General features: G+C 40.6%; 1 protein-coding gene across 2 annotated transcripts in view; it reads right to left on the bottom strand.

Moving 5' to 3' along the window:
* The window catches only part of LOC102292845 (3'-5' RNA helicase YTHDC2), a 40,954-nt gene that overhangs the window by 893 nt on the left and 26,931 nt on the right, over positions 1 to 13,130 (bottom strand). The window contains exons 25-30 of one of the 2 annotated variants that reach the window (XM_005943064.3): positions 12,382 to 12,473; positions 11,126 to 11,245; positions 10,877 to 11,031; positions 10,366 to 10,534; positions 5,408 to 5,623; positions 5,101 to 5,286 (exon numbers count right to left, since the gene is read on the bottom strand). In XM_005943064.3, the coding sequence (XP_005943126.1) occupies positions 5,101 to 5,286; positions 5,408 to 5,623; positions 10,366 to 10,534; positions 10,877 to 11,031; positions 11,126 to 11,245; positions 12,382 to 12,473 (938 nt within the window). The remainder of the gene's footprint in view (positions 1 to 5,100; positions 5,287 to 5,407; positions 5,624 to 10,365; positions 10,535 to 10,876; positions 11,032 to 11,125; positions 11,246 to 12,381; positions 12,474 to 13,130) is intronic. The other variant, XM_042228817.1, reaches the window with a different exon arrangement.

Raw genomic sequence — 13,130 nt, 5'->3', positions numbered from 1 at the left:
TACACCTGTGGGCCGTGGGACATCATTAGTTATTAATTGAAGACACCAGGGACTACTGTTATCCATGAAAATCTCAGTTACAATACAGCTTCTCCCGGCTTGGTTAGAGTTGTTTAATCAGCCTCATTAAGCAAGCAGAAGAAGACACCCTGCCTGCCGTCAGCAAAATATATGGAGTAGTTCTTAAAATGCAAAAATGAAGATAAAAGTGACAACCCCCCCCCCTCGCAGAATTTTGTGCAAGTACAACCCTGACTTCCTGAATATGGGTTTGTGAACGGAAAAGAAAAGAAGCAGACCCAAGAGCCCAATGTGTGGAGTGTGGACTAATGCTATCCAACGAAGCACTAAAGCCTTTGAAATTAAAACGGCATCTCGAAACCAAACATCCCACACTCGCAAGAAAACCAGCGGAATATTTCAAGAGAAAAGAAAATGGACAGCAGATGCAGGAACTGTCTGTTGCGTCACTGACTGGTAACTCTAAATGTGCTTTAAAATCTAGCTACCTCGTAGCCAGACTTGTGACACAGAGTAAAAAGTCTTTCACTATAGTGGAAGAGTTGATTTTGCCTGCCCCTGTACATATGTTTCATGAAATGATCGGAGAGGCTGCTGCAAAAAAGGTACTGACCATCCTACTCTCAAACAACACTGTAAGCCACCATATCATGGACATGGCCTTAGACATACAGCATCAGCTTCTAGAAAGAATAAAAAGTAGTTCACGGATGTCACGAATGGTGCATTATTGCTGGTTTCAGTTCGTTATCGCTGGGACAGCAGAAGACATGCTGTTTTGTGGAGAGCTACCAACACGAGCCACGGCTCAGGAATGTTTCCGCTGCATTGACAACTACTTCACTGAGAACGATCTGAACTGGCAGAACTGTGTTGGGGTGTGCACTAATGATGAAGCTTCAAAGACTGGCAGGCATCATTAGGCAGATCTTTGATTGTGCACCAGAAGCGAAATGGACCCACTGTTTTCTCTACTGTGAAATCCTTGTAGCAAAAAAGATTTCACTTGAGTTCCACGAGGTGATGGATGTAAACTATCAAATTCATTAAAAATAACTACAGATGTTTTACCAAGCTTTGTGAGGACATGGAAGCAGGTCAGGTCCAGCTGCTCTACCAGAGTGAGGTAAGCTGGCTTTCAAGAGGACTGGTCCTCAAGCATTTGTTTGAACTGAGGAACGAGGTCTTCTCTTTTCTCACAGAGAAAGAAAATCTGCTCTTGCACATTATTAAGCCAAGCTTGCCTACCTCTGTGACATTTTTTCACTGCTGAACCAGCTGAACATCTCACTTCAAGGGAGAAACAGCAACATGTTTTTTGTTGCAGACAAAGTTGAAGCTTTCAAGGGGAAAATTGCTTTATTGACTAAGAGGGCCCAGGAAAAGAGGATGGACATGTTTTCACTTTTATCTCTCATCTTGGAAAACTCCCCTCAAGTGAAGATCAGTGATTCTGTCTGTAACACCTTTCACAACTGACAGAAATTTGATGAATATTTCCTATTTTCTGCAGATCCCACTCAAAGTGATGTCGCTTTGCCCTCACATCTCTAATCCCATCTTCTGGAAGTTTCCACCGATAGCACTTTAAAGTTGCAGTGGGGCAAACTGGACCTGGGCTCCTTTTGGATTGCTGTCTCAAAGGATGTCTGGCACTGAGAGCAGTGAAATTCCTCCCATTCACAACTACATATCTGTGTGAATCCGGATTTTCCACTGTGACCACAACCAAGACCAAAGCCTGAAACAAACTCAGAGAGCGAGTCTTTCTCTCTGCCTTGTTGACAACAGTCTACAAAACTGTCAATAATAATATGCATAACAGTATTTCAAAAACTGCTCATCTACTGGGATTTCTCTAGGGTTTGCAGAGAATGGTCTGAAAAAGACAAAAAAAGACAAAGTATATCCAATATCCATTTTTGCTGGGGAAGAAAGTTTTATAATAGGGTCAGGATTTGGGATAAATATGAAAGCACAGATTTATCATGGGCTTGGCTTGGCGCTTTGCCTTTTTTATTCCAACAACACTGTGGCCCGGTGCTGAAGGTCAAGTTCATACGTTTGGTATTGGAAGTACTAACCTACTAACCTCAACCCCATCAAGAACTAGAATGAATATAATCCACCCACTGTTATCATCTTCAATGCCCTGTACCAACATAGAGCAGAGCAGCTACCTGAATGCTACTCCAACAGAGGTCGATTATCTTGTTAATAATTTTACCTCCTCACTACGTACGACTCTGGATACTGTAGCTCTGGTGAAAACATAAGGCCTCAAATCAGAAGTACCTGACTCCGTGGTATAATTCTCAAACACGTAGCCTAAAGCAGATGACTCGTAAGCTGGAGAGGAAATGGCGTGTCACAAATTTAGAGGATCATCATTTAGCCTGGAGAAATAGTTTGTTGCTTTATAAGAAAGCCCTCCGCAAAGCCAGAACATCTTACTATTCATCACTGATTGAAGAAAATAAGAACAACCCCAGGTTTCTCTTCAGCACTGTAGCCAGGCTGACAAAAAGTCAGAGCTCTTTTGAGCCAACCATCCCTTTAACGTTAACTAGTAATGACTTCATGAACTTCTTCACAAATAAAATTTTTATCATTAGAGAAAAAATTACCAATAATCATCCCACAGATGTAATATTATCTACAGCTACTCTTAGTACCATTGATATTCATTTAGACTCTTTTTCTCCAATTGATCTTTCTGAGTTAACTTCAATAATTACTTCCTCCAAACCATCAACATCCTACAAAAATGCTCAAAGAAGTCCTGCCATTAATTAATGGTTCAATCTTAAATATGATCAACCTATCTCTAATAATCAGCTATATACCACAGGCTTTCAAGCTGAATTATTTGAAGAGTTTCAGTCAGGTTTCAGAGCTCATCACAGCACAGAAACAGCTTTAGTGAAGGTTACAAATGATCTTCTTATGGCCTCTGACAGTGGACTCATCTCTGTGCTTGTCCTGCTAGACCTCAGTGCAGCGTTCGATACTGTCGACCATAATATCCTATTAGAGCGATTAGAACATGCTGTAGGTATTACAGGTACTGTGCTGCAGTGGTTTGTATCATATCTATCTAATAGACTCCAGTTTGTGCATGTAAATGGAGAGTCCTCTTCACACACTGAGGTTAATTATGGAGTTCCACAGGGTTCAGTGCTAGGACCAATTCTGTTTACATCATACATGCTTCCCTTAGGCAGCATCATTAGAAGACATAGCATACATTTACACTGCTATGCAGATGACACCCAGCTCTATCTGTCCATGAAGCCAGATAACACACACACTGCAGGAATGTCTTCAAGACATAAAGACCTGGATGGCCACTAATTTCTGCTTCTTAATTCCATTTGCACAACATCTCTAAAATTAGAAATATCCTGTCTCAGAGTGACGCTGAAAAACTAGTTCATGCATTTATTACTTCCAGGCTGGATACTGTAATTCATTATTATCAGGATGTCCAAAAAACTCACTGAAAAGCCTTCAGCTAATCCAAAATGCTGCAGCAAGAGTCCTGACAGGGACTAGAAAGAGAGAGCATATTTCTCCTGTTTTGGCTTCCCTTCATTGGCTTCCTGTTAAATCCAGAATTGAATTCAAAATCCTGCTCCTCACATACAAGGTCTTAAATAATCAGGCCCCATCTTATCTTAATGACCTTGTAGTACCATATCACCCTATTAGAGCACTTCGCTCTCGCTCTGCAGGCCTACTTGTTGTTCCTAGAGTATTTAAAAGTAGAATGGGAGGGAGAGCCTTCAGTTTTCAGGCCCCTCTTCTGTGGAACCAGCTTCCAGTTTGGATTCAGGAGACAGACACTATCTCTACTTTCAAGATTAGGCTTAAAACTTTCCTTTTTGCTAAAGCATATAGTTAGGGCTGGACCAGGTGACCCTGAATCCTCCCTTAGTTATGCTGCAATAGACATCCTGTTTCCTTCTCTCACCCCAACCGGTCGCAGCAGATGGCCACCCCTCCCTAAGCCTGGTTCTGCAGGAGGTTTCTTCCTGTTAAAAGGGAGTTTTTCCTTCCCACTGTCGCCAAAGTGCTTGTTCATAGGGGTCATATGATTGTTGGGTTTTTCTCTGTATCTATTATTGTACAATCTACTGTACAATATAAAGCGCCTTGAGGCGACTGTTGTTGTGATTTAGCGCTAAATAAATAAAATTGAATTGAGGCTGCAGCCTGACTGCTCAATTAGTTTGTTACCGGCTGAAGTTCACGGTTTGGCTGTCTAGGTCTGGCTAGGGTTGGCATTCACTCAGCTTTAGTGTCGCTCAGAGTTCTTGGACAGCTTAGTTTTAGCATGCTGTCCATGCAGGTGCTTGCAAATAGCTGAAGTTATGTTAGCAGCATAAAAATAAAAGTAATGTTGATCTCCGTGTGGCATGACTGAGCCATTATTTCTGGCACAATGAACTGAAATCAGCTGATTGTAGCACACGTGCAACTGAACTGAACTACTGGCTTCTCGATTTCCATCTCTAGGCACTGTGTTGAAAACTGGCATGATTCTGTCATGGAAATAACTGCATGGGATCAGGAACACTACCACAAATCACCATCTATAAATGCATTTCACCATGCCATCCACAAATCAAGTTCAAGTTCTCTGATACAAAGAAGAAGCCGGAGGCTATATGTAAATATGATACAAAAACGCCACCACCGTCTCTTTTAACCAACGTAAAATATTTGGTGCATCATAAAACTGTATATAGAAAGGACCACAACTGCTGAAAAGCTAAGATCCTCTATTAGACAAGAAGGGGACTAGAGTTCTCTCCCAAAAGATCAGCAAGTTTTAATGGGTGTTAAAAGAGGAGATAGCACACAGTAGGAAACATGGCTATGTCCCAAGTTTTCTGAGAAGTGTTGCTAGTTTGTGTTTAGTTCTAATTTAGTGTTTGCAAATGATCCGTTTATTAACTGTTCACTGCATTCTCTGCTGGAGCAGTATGCCACTACCATTCGTGCTGGCAGTCACATTAACTGCTTGTACCAATATGTGAAAGAGCTTCTGTGCTGTGATGCACCCTGTATATGTACCTGCCCATCCCTGCTAATCTGGACCTTCTTGTTGTCATTCCATGGGTTGAGGATATGCTGGGTGCACTGGAAGGGAATATTTTCTTTGTGTATCCATTCTACACTGAAAGCCCCTCCTAGTTCCATGAGGCCCCAGTCATGACAGCTCTCCTCCTGACTGACGACAGACGTCATGCGAGCATAGCCCTGTGAAAAAGAAAACAAAAACACAAGTTTGGTCTTTCAAAACCGATTTTCTTTTTACTGTTGCAATTTCACAGTCAGCATCATGACTCTGGCACACATGATCATGCATACAGAGTGTCACCTGGAAGTGTCCAGAGCCCTGAACAGAGAAGATGAGGATGATGGCGCTATTCTCCAAAAAGGCCTTGGTGAGTTTGGTCTCATTACTTGGTGTAGTAGACCAGATGCCTTTTTGCTGAGAAATTTCCAAGTTCCTGATGTTGCTGCTTTTCATAATAAAGTATCGGACTAATGTCTGATGGCAGGCCAGCTGAGTGCACACAGGCTTCACAACCTGCTGCAAAAGTGGAGAGAGAAACATTAGCAGGCATTACCATCCAACCTCAATAACCCATCATTTAGTTAGTATGACTGTAACGTGCGCCAAGCTCACCTGTTTGTGTTTAAAAAAAACCCCAAAAGGAAGCAGACACTTAGAGACTCATTAGTTCATTTTGTTTGTGCTCTGTGTGCGTTTACAAATCATATCAGATGCACTGTACTGAAAAATTATTTTAAAGTTGTTAACATACTGAACTGAGTTGAAATATTTGTTACTGGCAACACAAAAGAACCGGACTAAGATTGTCTAAGATATTAAATAAGATGAAAAACGAAAACATATGAGTCTGAAATGCATCTCAAATAAAAAAAATAAATACATACATACATACATAAATAAATAAATGATCCAAAAAGTAGCTATATTAATACTGAAACAAACAAGAAGGTAAAATATTCCCTCCAAACAAAACATACAGATTCTAAATGAGCAAATCAGTCCATGCATGATTACATTGATCAGCCCATGGAAAAGTCTATTGATGCTTATTGGACTGACAATTGTTGGTTGGAAAATTTTTACATATCACCCAACCTTAAAGGTTTCTGTCAGTTTATTACAGAGTATCTTGTAGTAATATTTAAATCTTGGAAAACTGAAGAATAGAATAGAACATGACTGACAAGAGAAATGACTGCAAAGAAATAACAAAACAAAAAAACCAAAACTCGTCAGTTTGTGAATTCAAGATAAAAAAAAAGTACACTAATGGAGATCTTAAATACATTTTATGAACAGAGAATTACAAAAGTAGACTTTTAAAGTCTAGGACAGGGGTGTCAAATGTACGTCCCACATCCGGCCTGCGATACAATTATATCAAGGCCACGAGATAATTTCATATTCAGTCATTAATGGCCCGTCAGTATGTCGGAGCCGAAAAAGACAGCAAGTGTAGTGGTACAGGCCAGGTATACAGAAAGTTGGGTAGCTGGATTAAGCGTGTTGGAAAAAAAGTGAAGGAAGGAGCAAAAATGTAAATAAGCAGCATCTGGAAAGCTGAGTGTAGAATTGTGGAGGATGAAAAGTTTCAAACTTGTACCTTAAAACTTGTGTGTTTTGTCTAGTAGTAGCAGATGCATATAAGGCATATAAGGCACAGAAATGTGTGCATGTAGCACAGAGCCATGGCTCGGTGTCGTGAGTGTCTAAATGAGTCTCACAGGCTTAAATGTGGTTCAAGCCATTTATACCTCTTAACTTGTTTGATCTGCTGCTCACCACAAACAAGCACAAGCACAAATGTTGGGCTTTTAGCTGTATTTTCATAAGTTTACCAGGTTTTCCTACAGATAAAAACCTCCCTTGTGGCCATTCATACTACACAAAGTAATAAAGCAATAAACAATTAAACTGTTGAACCCCAACACCTCCGGTACAGGGGCAGAACATCTGGTTTAGCAAGATGTACCGCCAGATGCTCAAAGAGTCATTTCAACAACCACCAAACAGCTAAAACAGCAAACAATTAACAAGAAGGTACATAGATTCCACAAATAGATATGGACATACTGTCAGGAGCTGAAAGCAGAAATCTCGCAGATTCTGCAGGCTTCGTCACTCTGACAGCACTGTACACAAAACTTCTTTTTGCTGCTGGTTCAATAAATTTTGGTCAGCCACTTTTTCTTTAGCCCAAAAATGACTTCTAACAAAAAAGCCTAATTTTTGCTACTTAATACCGAAGAAATTTCAGCTTTCACAAATTATGCCAAATTGCTAAATGCTTAGCTATGTCTCTAATAAATACTCTGTGACTTTGTGAAAAACAGAAGAGTAGCTGTTTTTCACTTTGTCTTGGTCCGCGGCTCGGTGTCTGAGGAGCGATTGGGATGCCCAGGTGGCTACGCCAGTCCATCAGTCACCATTCAGTGGTAACTACGGTTGATGTGGAATTTCTGGTTTCTATGAACTGTGTTAATCCTGTCACTGTTTGCTCAGGTTATTGTCCGCCGCGTTCAAGCCTTCACCTGCCTGTCCTCCTGGAGTTCAGAAAAACCGCCTATCATCCTCTCCGTCTTCCTAGATTCCTCTCCCGCGGACACTCACCCCTCCCTCCGGTTCCCACGGTCCGGCCCCGATTGTAAGATAAATAGTTCTACCCCTGTTGTATGCTGTTATCTCCCTGCTCTCCAGTAACTCTCTCCCCTTACTGTTGCAGCCTCCCATGGTCCTGATCGCAGCATCCCCAAATCGTTTATCTCCCGGTCTCTTCTGTTCTAACATTAAAACAGCGTGTTCCCTTTGGTTATTCCGTGTCACCTTTATTTAAGAAATAAAGTTAATTTGCGTGCATTCCCGCGTATTGTGTTTGCTTCTGGGTCCAGCTTGCGTGTTAGAACTACGGTTCTTGACACACTTATTACAAAACTTTTTCTGTAATTTTACACATTTATTTCTTACAATTTAAGTCCAAAGAGTTGTGCTGACCTATTTCTTTCACTTCATCATGAACAGTTAAATAGTAGTAGGGAAGTTTCACTGGTCTAGCCAGCTTAAGATCAATTTAAATGAGTTTGACACCCCTGGTCTAGGATATGCATTGGGTATCCATCAGTAGAGTTTGAAATGCTGTAGGTGTGCTGAGAGAAAATGGAAAAAGGACAAGCTGCACATTTCTTTTAATATCCTCAGAGACTCTCTTTCAACCTATCAGAAAGCCGTTAAAGAGGCCAAGTCCTCCTACATATCAAACCTGGTTAGCAGTAGTGTCCATAAACCTCAGACTCTGTTTCGTGTTTTAAATTCCATTGTAAATCCTTACACATCCACCAGCCTCACACCTTCTGCCACCCTCTGTAATGATTTTCTAAAGTTCTTTGTAAACAAGATTTCCTCCCTGCAGTCTGTCATTCCATCTTCACCTTCCAATCCCTGTGTTTTATCTTTGTGCCATTCTGCCTTTAATCAGTTCGAACCAATCTCTCTCTCTCAGCTGCATGAAATAGTCTGCAAGGTTAAGACTACCAACTGTTCCACCGATGCTATCCCCTCTCGGCTTCTGAAGCAGGTTCTGGACTCAGTCGGACCTTTCCTTCTGGTCCTGATCAATGCCTGCCTCAGTTCTGGTTGTTTTCCAACACCCTTCAAGCACGCTGTTGTTCAACCTCTCCTTAAAAAGCCTAATCTAGATCCATCCCTACTCTCTAACTATAGGCCCATTTCCAACCTCCCTTTTCTGTCCAAAGTACTGGAACGAGCCGCCCTCATGCAGCTCCAGCTATTTCTCGACAATAACAATCTCTATGAGAAGTTCCAGTCTGGTTTTAGAGCTCGGCATAGCACAGAAACCGCCCTACTGAGAGTTTTTAATGATTTGCTTTTAACTGTTGACTCTGGTTGTGCTGCTGTCCTAGTAACCCTGGACCTGACAGCAGCCTTTGACACTGTTGATCACAACATACTGCTATCCCGCCTTCAACATTGTGTCGGTTTAAAGGGCACTGTCTTAAAGTTTTTCCAGTCCTATTTGAATAATAGGAGTTTTTCTGTTCACCTTGGTGAACTGTCATCTCCCAGAGCTCCTTTAACCTGTGGCGTACCTCAGGGGTCCATACTAGGCCCCCTGTTGTTTATTCTGTACTTGCTCCCTCTGGGCGATGTGCTCCGTAAACATAATGTGTCCTTCCACATCTTTGCCGATGATATTCAGATCTACCTCCCTCTGAGGTTGAACTGCAATGTTTCTTTGCAGCCGCTACTCTCCTGCCTGTCTGACATTAAGACTTGGATGACTCTTAACTTCTTACACCTTAATGAAAGCAAAACTGAAGTCATTGTGTTTGGGCTTCCCAAAGATCCCAACTTCTCTCTTGACTTTTTGGGACCCCTAACCTCCGATTGCACTTCTTCCATTAAGAGTCTTGGTGTTATTTTTGACAATGCTTTTAAACTTGATAAACAAATCAGCTCTGTAGTTAAGGGATCTTTTTATCATTTGCGGATTTTAGCCAAAGTCAAGTCTTACCTTTGCAGGAACGATCTAGAAAGAGTGGTCCATGCTTTTATTACTTCACGGCTAGACTACTGCAATTCCCTCTATGCTGGCCTAGATCGTTCCTGTCTACATCGCCTTCAACTGGTGCAGAACGCTGCCGCTCGCCTGTTGACCGGTTCAAAAAAAAGAGACCACATCACTCCGGTTCTCTGCTCTCTCCACTGGCTCCCAGTTGCCTTTAGGATTGATTTTAAAATCTTACTGCTGGCTTTTAAGGTTTTAAATGGCACTGCACCTTCTTACCTGTCAGAACTCCTTAGTACTTATCGCCCCAGGAGATCTTTGAGGTCAGCCGACCTGATGCTTTTAGATGTTCCCAGGTATAAATTAAAGACAAAGGGAGAGAGGGCGTTTGCTGTGGCTGCACCCAGACTGTGGAACAGCTTACCTCCTCACGTCAGACTCTCCAAAAGCCTAGAAACTTTTAAAACCGCTCTTAAAACTCACCTCTTTTCATTGGCTTTTAGAAAGGTTTAATTTATTTGTTTTATTTATTTTTATTTTATTTTTATCAGCGAGGTGTTACTACGAAATTGTGTTCTATTGTATTTTATCTGTATTTACTGTACAGCACTTTGGTCAGCCTTGGTTGTTTTTAAATGTGCTCTATAAATAAACTTGACTTGACTTGACTTGACTTGAAAGGTGTTAGGAAAACATGATGTGTAGAAATAAACACTGCTTGGCAGACTGCTCATACCTTTCTTGAGAAGAAATGATCAACGGTATCTGACTGACAGTCCAAAGTCGCAGAGCAGGAAGAAATACTGGAAGACGGATGATCAGAGAACTGATATCTGGACAGGGAGGGCTCATCTTGGCCATGGGGTTGAATTTGATGTAGGTCTGAAGCTGTTGTTAGACAAAACCTAAAAGAAAATGATTAAATGGTGGAACAGTATGACCAACTATGTTACTCACTGTGACTAACATATAAAAGGTGTATCGAAAAGAATAATGTGGCTACACTGCAGGCGAAAGCGCATCAAATCTGACTTTTTTGACCCTATGTGACCCATATCCGATCATGGTATGACAGTGTGAACAGCACAAATCCGATATTTTCAAATCCGACCTGGGTAACTTTCGTATGTGGTACTAAATCTAACACATATCTAATGTTTTAGAAAGTGATTGATTTCGGATTGACAGGACATAATAACAACAATAGCATTAATTACACTGCGGTGTAAAAGCTATTGAACTCTAACCTTTCATTGGTGGTGGAGGTGGTGGGAAGTCGGGGAGTATTTTTGGGGTTTTTCACAGAGGTCCTTGTTCCTTCTTCTAATGGCATGGGCCTAGGCCGCTGACCAATGCCAGTGGGCTGCTGCAGGCCTGCTGCCTGCTCCTCTGCTCCAAGCACCTGAGGAAAGTTAGTTAAAAATGGCAGTCACTGAGAAAATATAGTGTATCCAAATAAGTGAAACGTAAATGGAAAGCAGAAGAATAAGACATACAGAAACCAGAGTCTGAATGACAGCCTCATCCTGTTGTGACCAGGGCTTTGAAGGACAACGGATCCTCTTGATAAATAGGCTTTGCCACTTCTGCCTCAGTTCAGACAGCAATCCTGCAGCCTGACCACAAGATACAACTTTATTCAGAAATGTATGTAATAGTTTATACCAAAATATTAATGTGACAAAATTCAAACAACACCAGAGAATATAGAAAACATAATTACAAAGTAAATAAAATGTATAAAGCTCTTTTATAGACAAGCAGTCAGTGCTTGGGAACAAAACAGGATAAAATAAGAATATAAAGTGCCACAACAGAAATACAAAATTAATTTAAGACAGAATAAAGTTAGCTGGTAATTTAAAAACAGTTTCATCAATAAAAAAATCTGGTTAAACAAAACTGTTTTTAGCTGCTTGTTAAAATAACCCACAGAGTCATTTATAAGTAGGTAGAGTGGAAGGCTGTTCTAAAGCCTTTGTGCCACCAACTGAAATGCTCCGCAAGCAGCAGTATGTTTAGTAAGAAGCTGGGATAAATAGTCTGGCAACTGTCTTTGTATGCATGTAAACAAATACAGCCACGGAGACCACATGTCACAGCTTAGAACTGTTCATTAAATGAAAGAAACAGGAATGAGATTTTACATGTAAAGGCCCAGAGAGGAATAAAACACTACACCGCCATTTCAAACACTGGACTTGGCAGCTGAACAAAAAGAAGCAGAGTTGGCAATTTTACACCAGATAGGTTTCCTAATGCAATCTCCAAAGGGATTTGTGTCTCGGAGGGAATAATTTATTAGTTTGCCAACTTAATGTGTAAACCACGGCCTTGCCTCAGAGAACTGTTAATCATAGATGGCAACCATAGACCAATGCTAGTTGGAGTCTCAAATAGGATGGAAGGAGGTAATATCTCTAATAAGGCATGATGATGGTCTTCTCTAGACTATTACTTTAATTTAGTCATTAAGTGTAATTGGCCAAAAAGAACTAAATGACTCAGGACACTGAGAACCATCTTCACAAAGGGTTTAACTTGAGTAGATTTTGGAATTCAATTATTTACAAAGTGACTGAGAAATGCAAAGCAATTAAAATCCTCCTCCGTATTATGATTTATGAGATTAAACAAGAGGATTTTTAATCACTGGCAGACAACAGCCCAGATGTTTTCATATAGGGAAAATAACAAAGGACTCCAAAAGGTAAAAAGTTGGCATTGGAAGCAATGTTCCCTTTGTTCCCACCTCTCTGTCCATTTCAAAGCCGAGCCAGTCATCTATCCTTATCTCGGATAGATCCTCTGTCTCACTGTCACTGATGTCATCCAGTGGATTTTCTAAAAGAAAGAAAATTAAGACATTGACTCTGTGATTCTGCACAGTGTGGGCTTATAAAATGTGGCATTTAAAAGATTTAATGTGTCTACATTTTAGGTTTTTTGTTTTTTTAAATTAACAATGGTCAAGAAGACCATGTCTCTAGGAAACTCAACTCAGGAGTCAGGTCGTGAAAGAATAACCCAAGAACCTGAACCACGACCTATCTCAAAGTGAAACGAAAGCACTTGAAATTAATGATTGAGAGTATAGTTCCTTGTAATAGTCTCTGAAGATGTATTCAATTTTTTTTGGTTTGTTATTGGGCTGGTTTGTTTTCGAATCATCGATTTCATTAAAAGTTATGTGTGCTTATTGGCTTCTTAAGTCTTCTTGTCCGTAATTTTATGGCCTGACTCAAGATAATTTTTCTTTAAATACTTTGCTTTTGACTATGCTCATATAAGAATAACTCATAATTTCCTTTCTTATTGTGTTTATTTGTTGTTGTGTTCATTGGTCAGCTTTTCTGTTGTGTTTCTGTTCTAAGTATCCAGAAGTGATTAGTTTAGCCAATAATTAAGATATATTGTTGTCAGTAAACAGTGAGGTCTAACAAGCAGGCATTGCCATATTTTTCCCATGTTGCATGTCAGCACAATAATCACATGCACGTT

Source organism: Haplochromis burtoni, unplaced genomic scaffold, assembly GCF_018398535.1.
Source record: "Haplochromis burtoni strain Fernald_Lab_line unplaced genomic scaffold, NCSU_Asbu1 Contig_356, whole genome shotgun sequence".
In the NCBI taxonomy this organism is placed as follows: domain Eukaryota; kingdom Metazoa; phylum Chordata; class Actinopteri; order Cichliformes; family Cichlidae; genus Haplochromis; species Haplochromis burtoni.
This window is presented reverse-complemented; position numbering and strand designations above follow the sequence as displayed.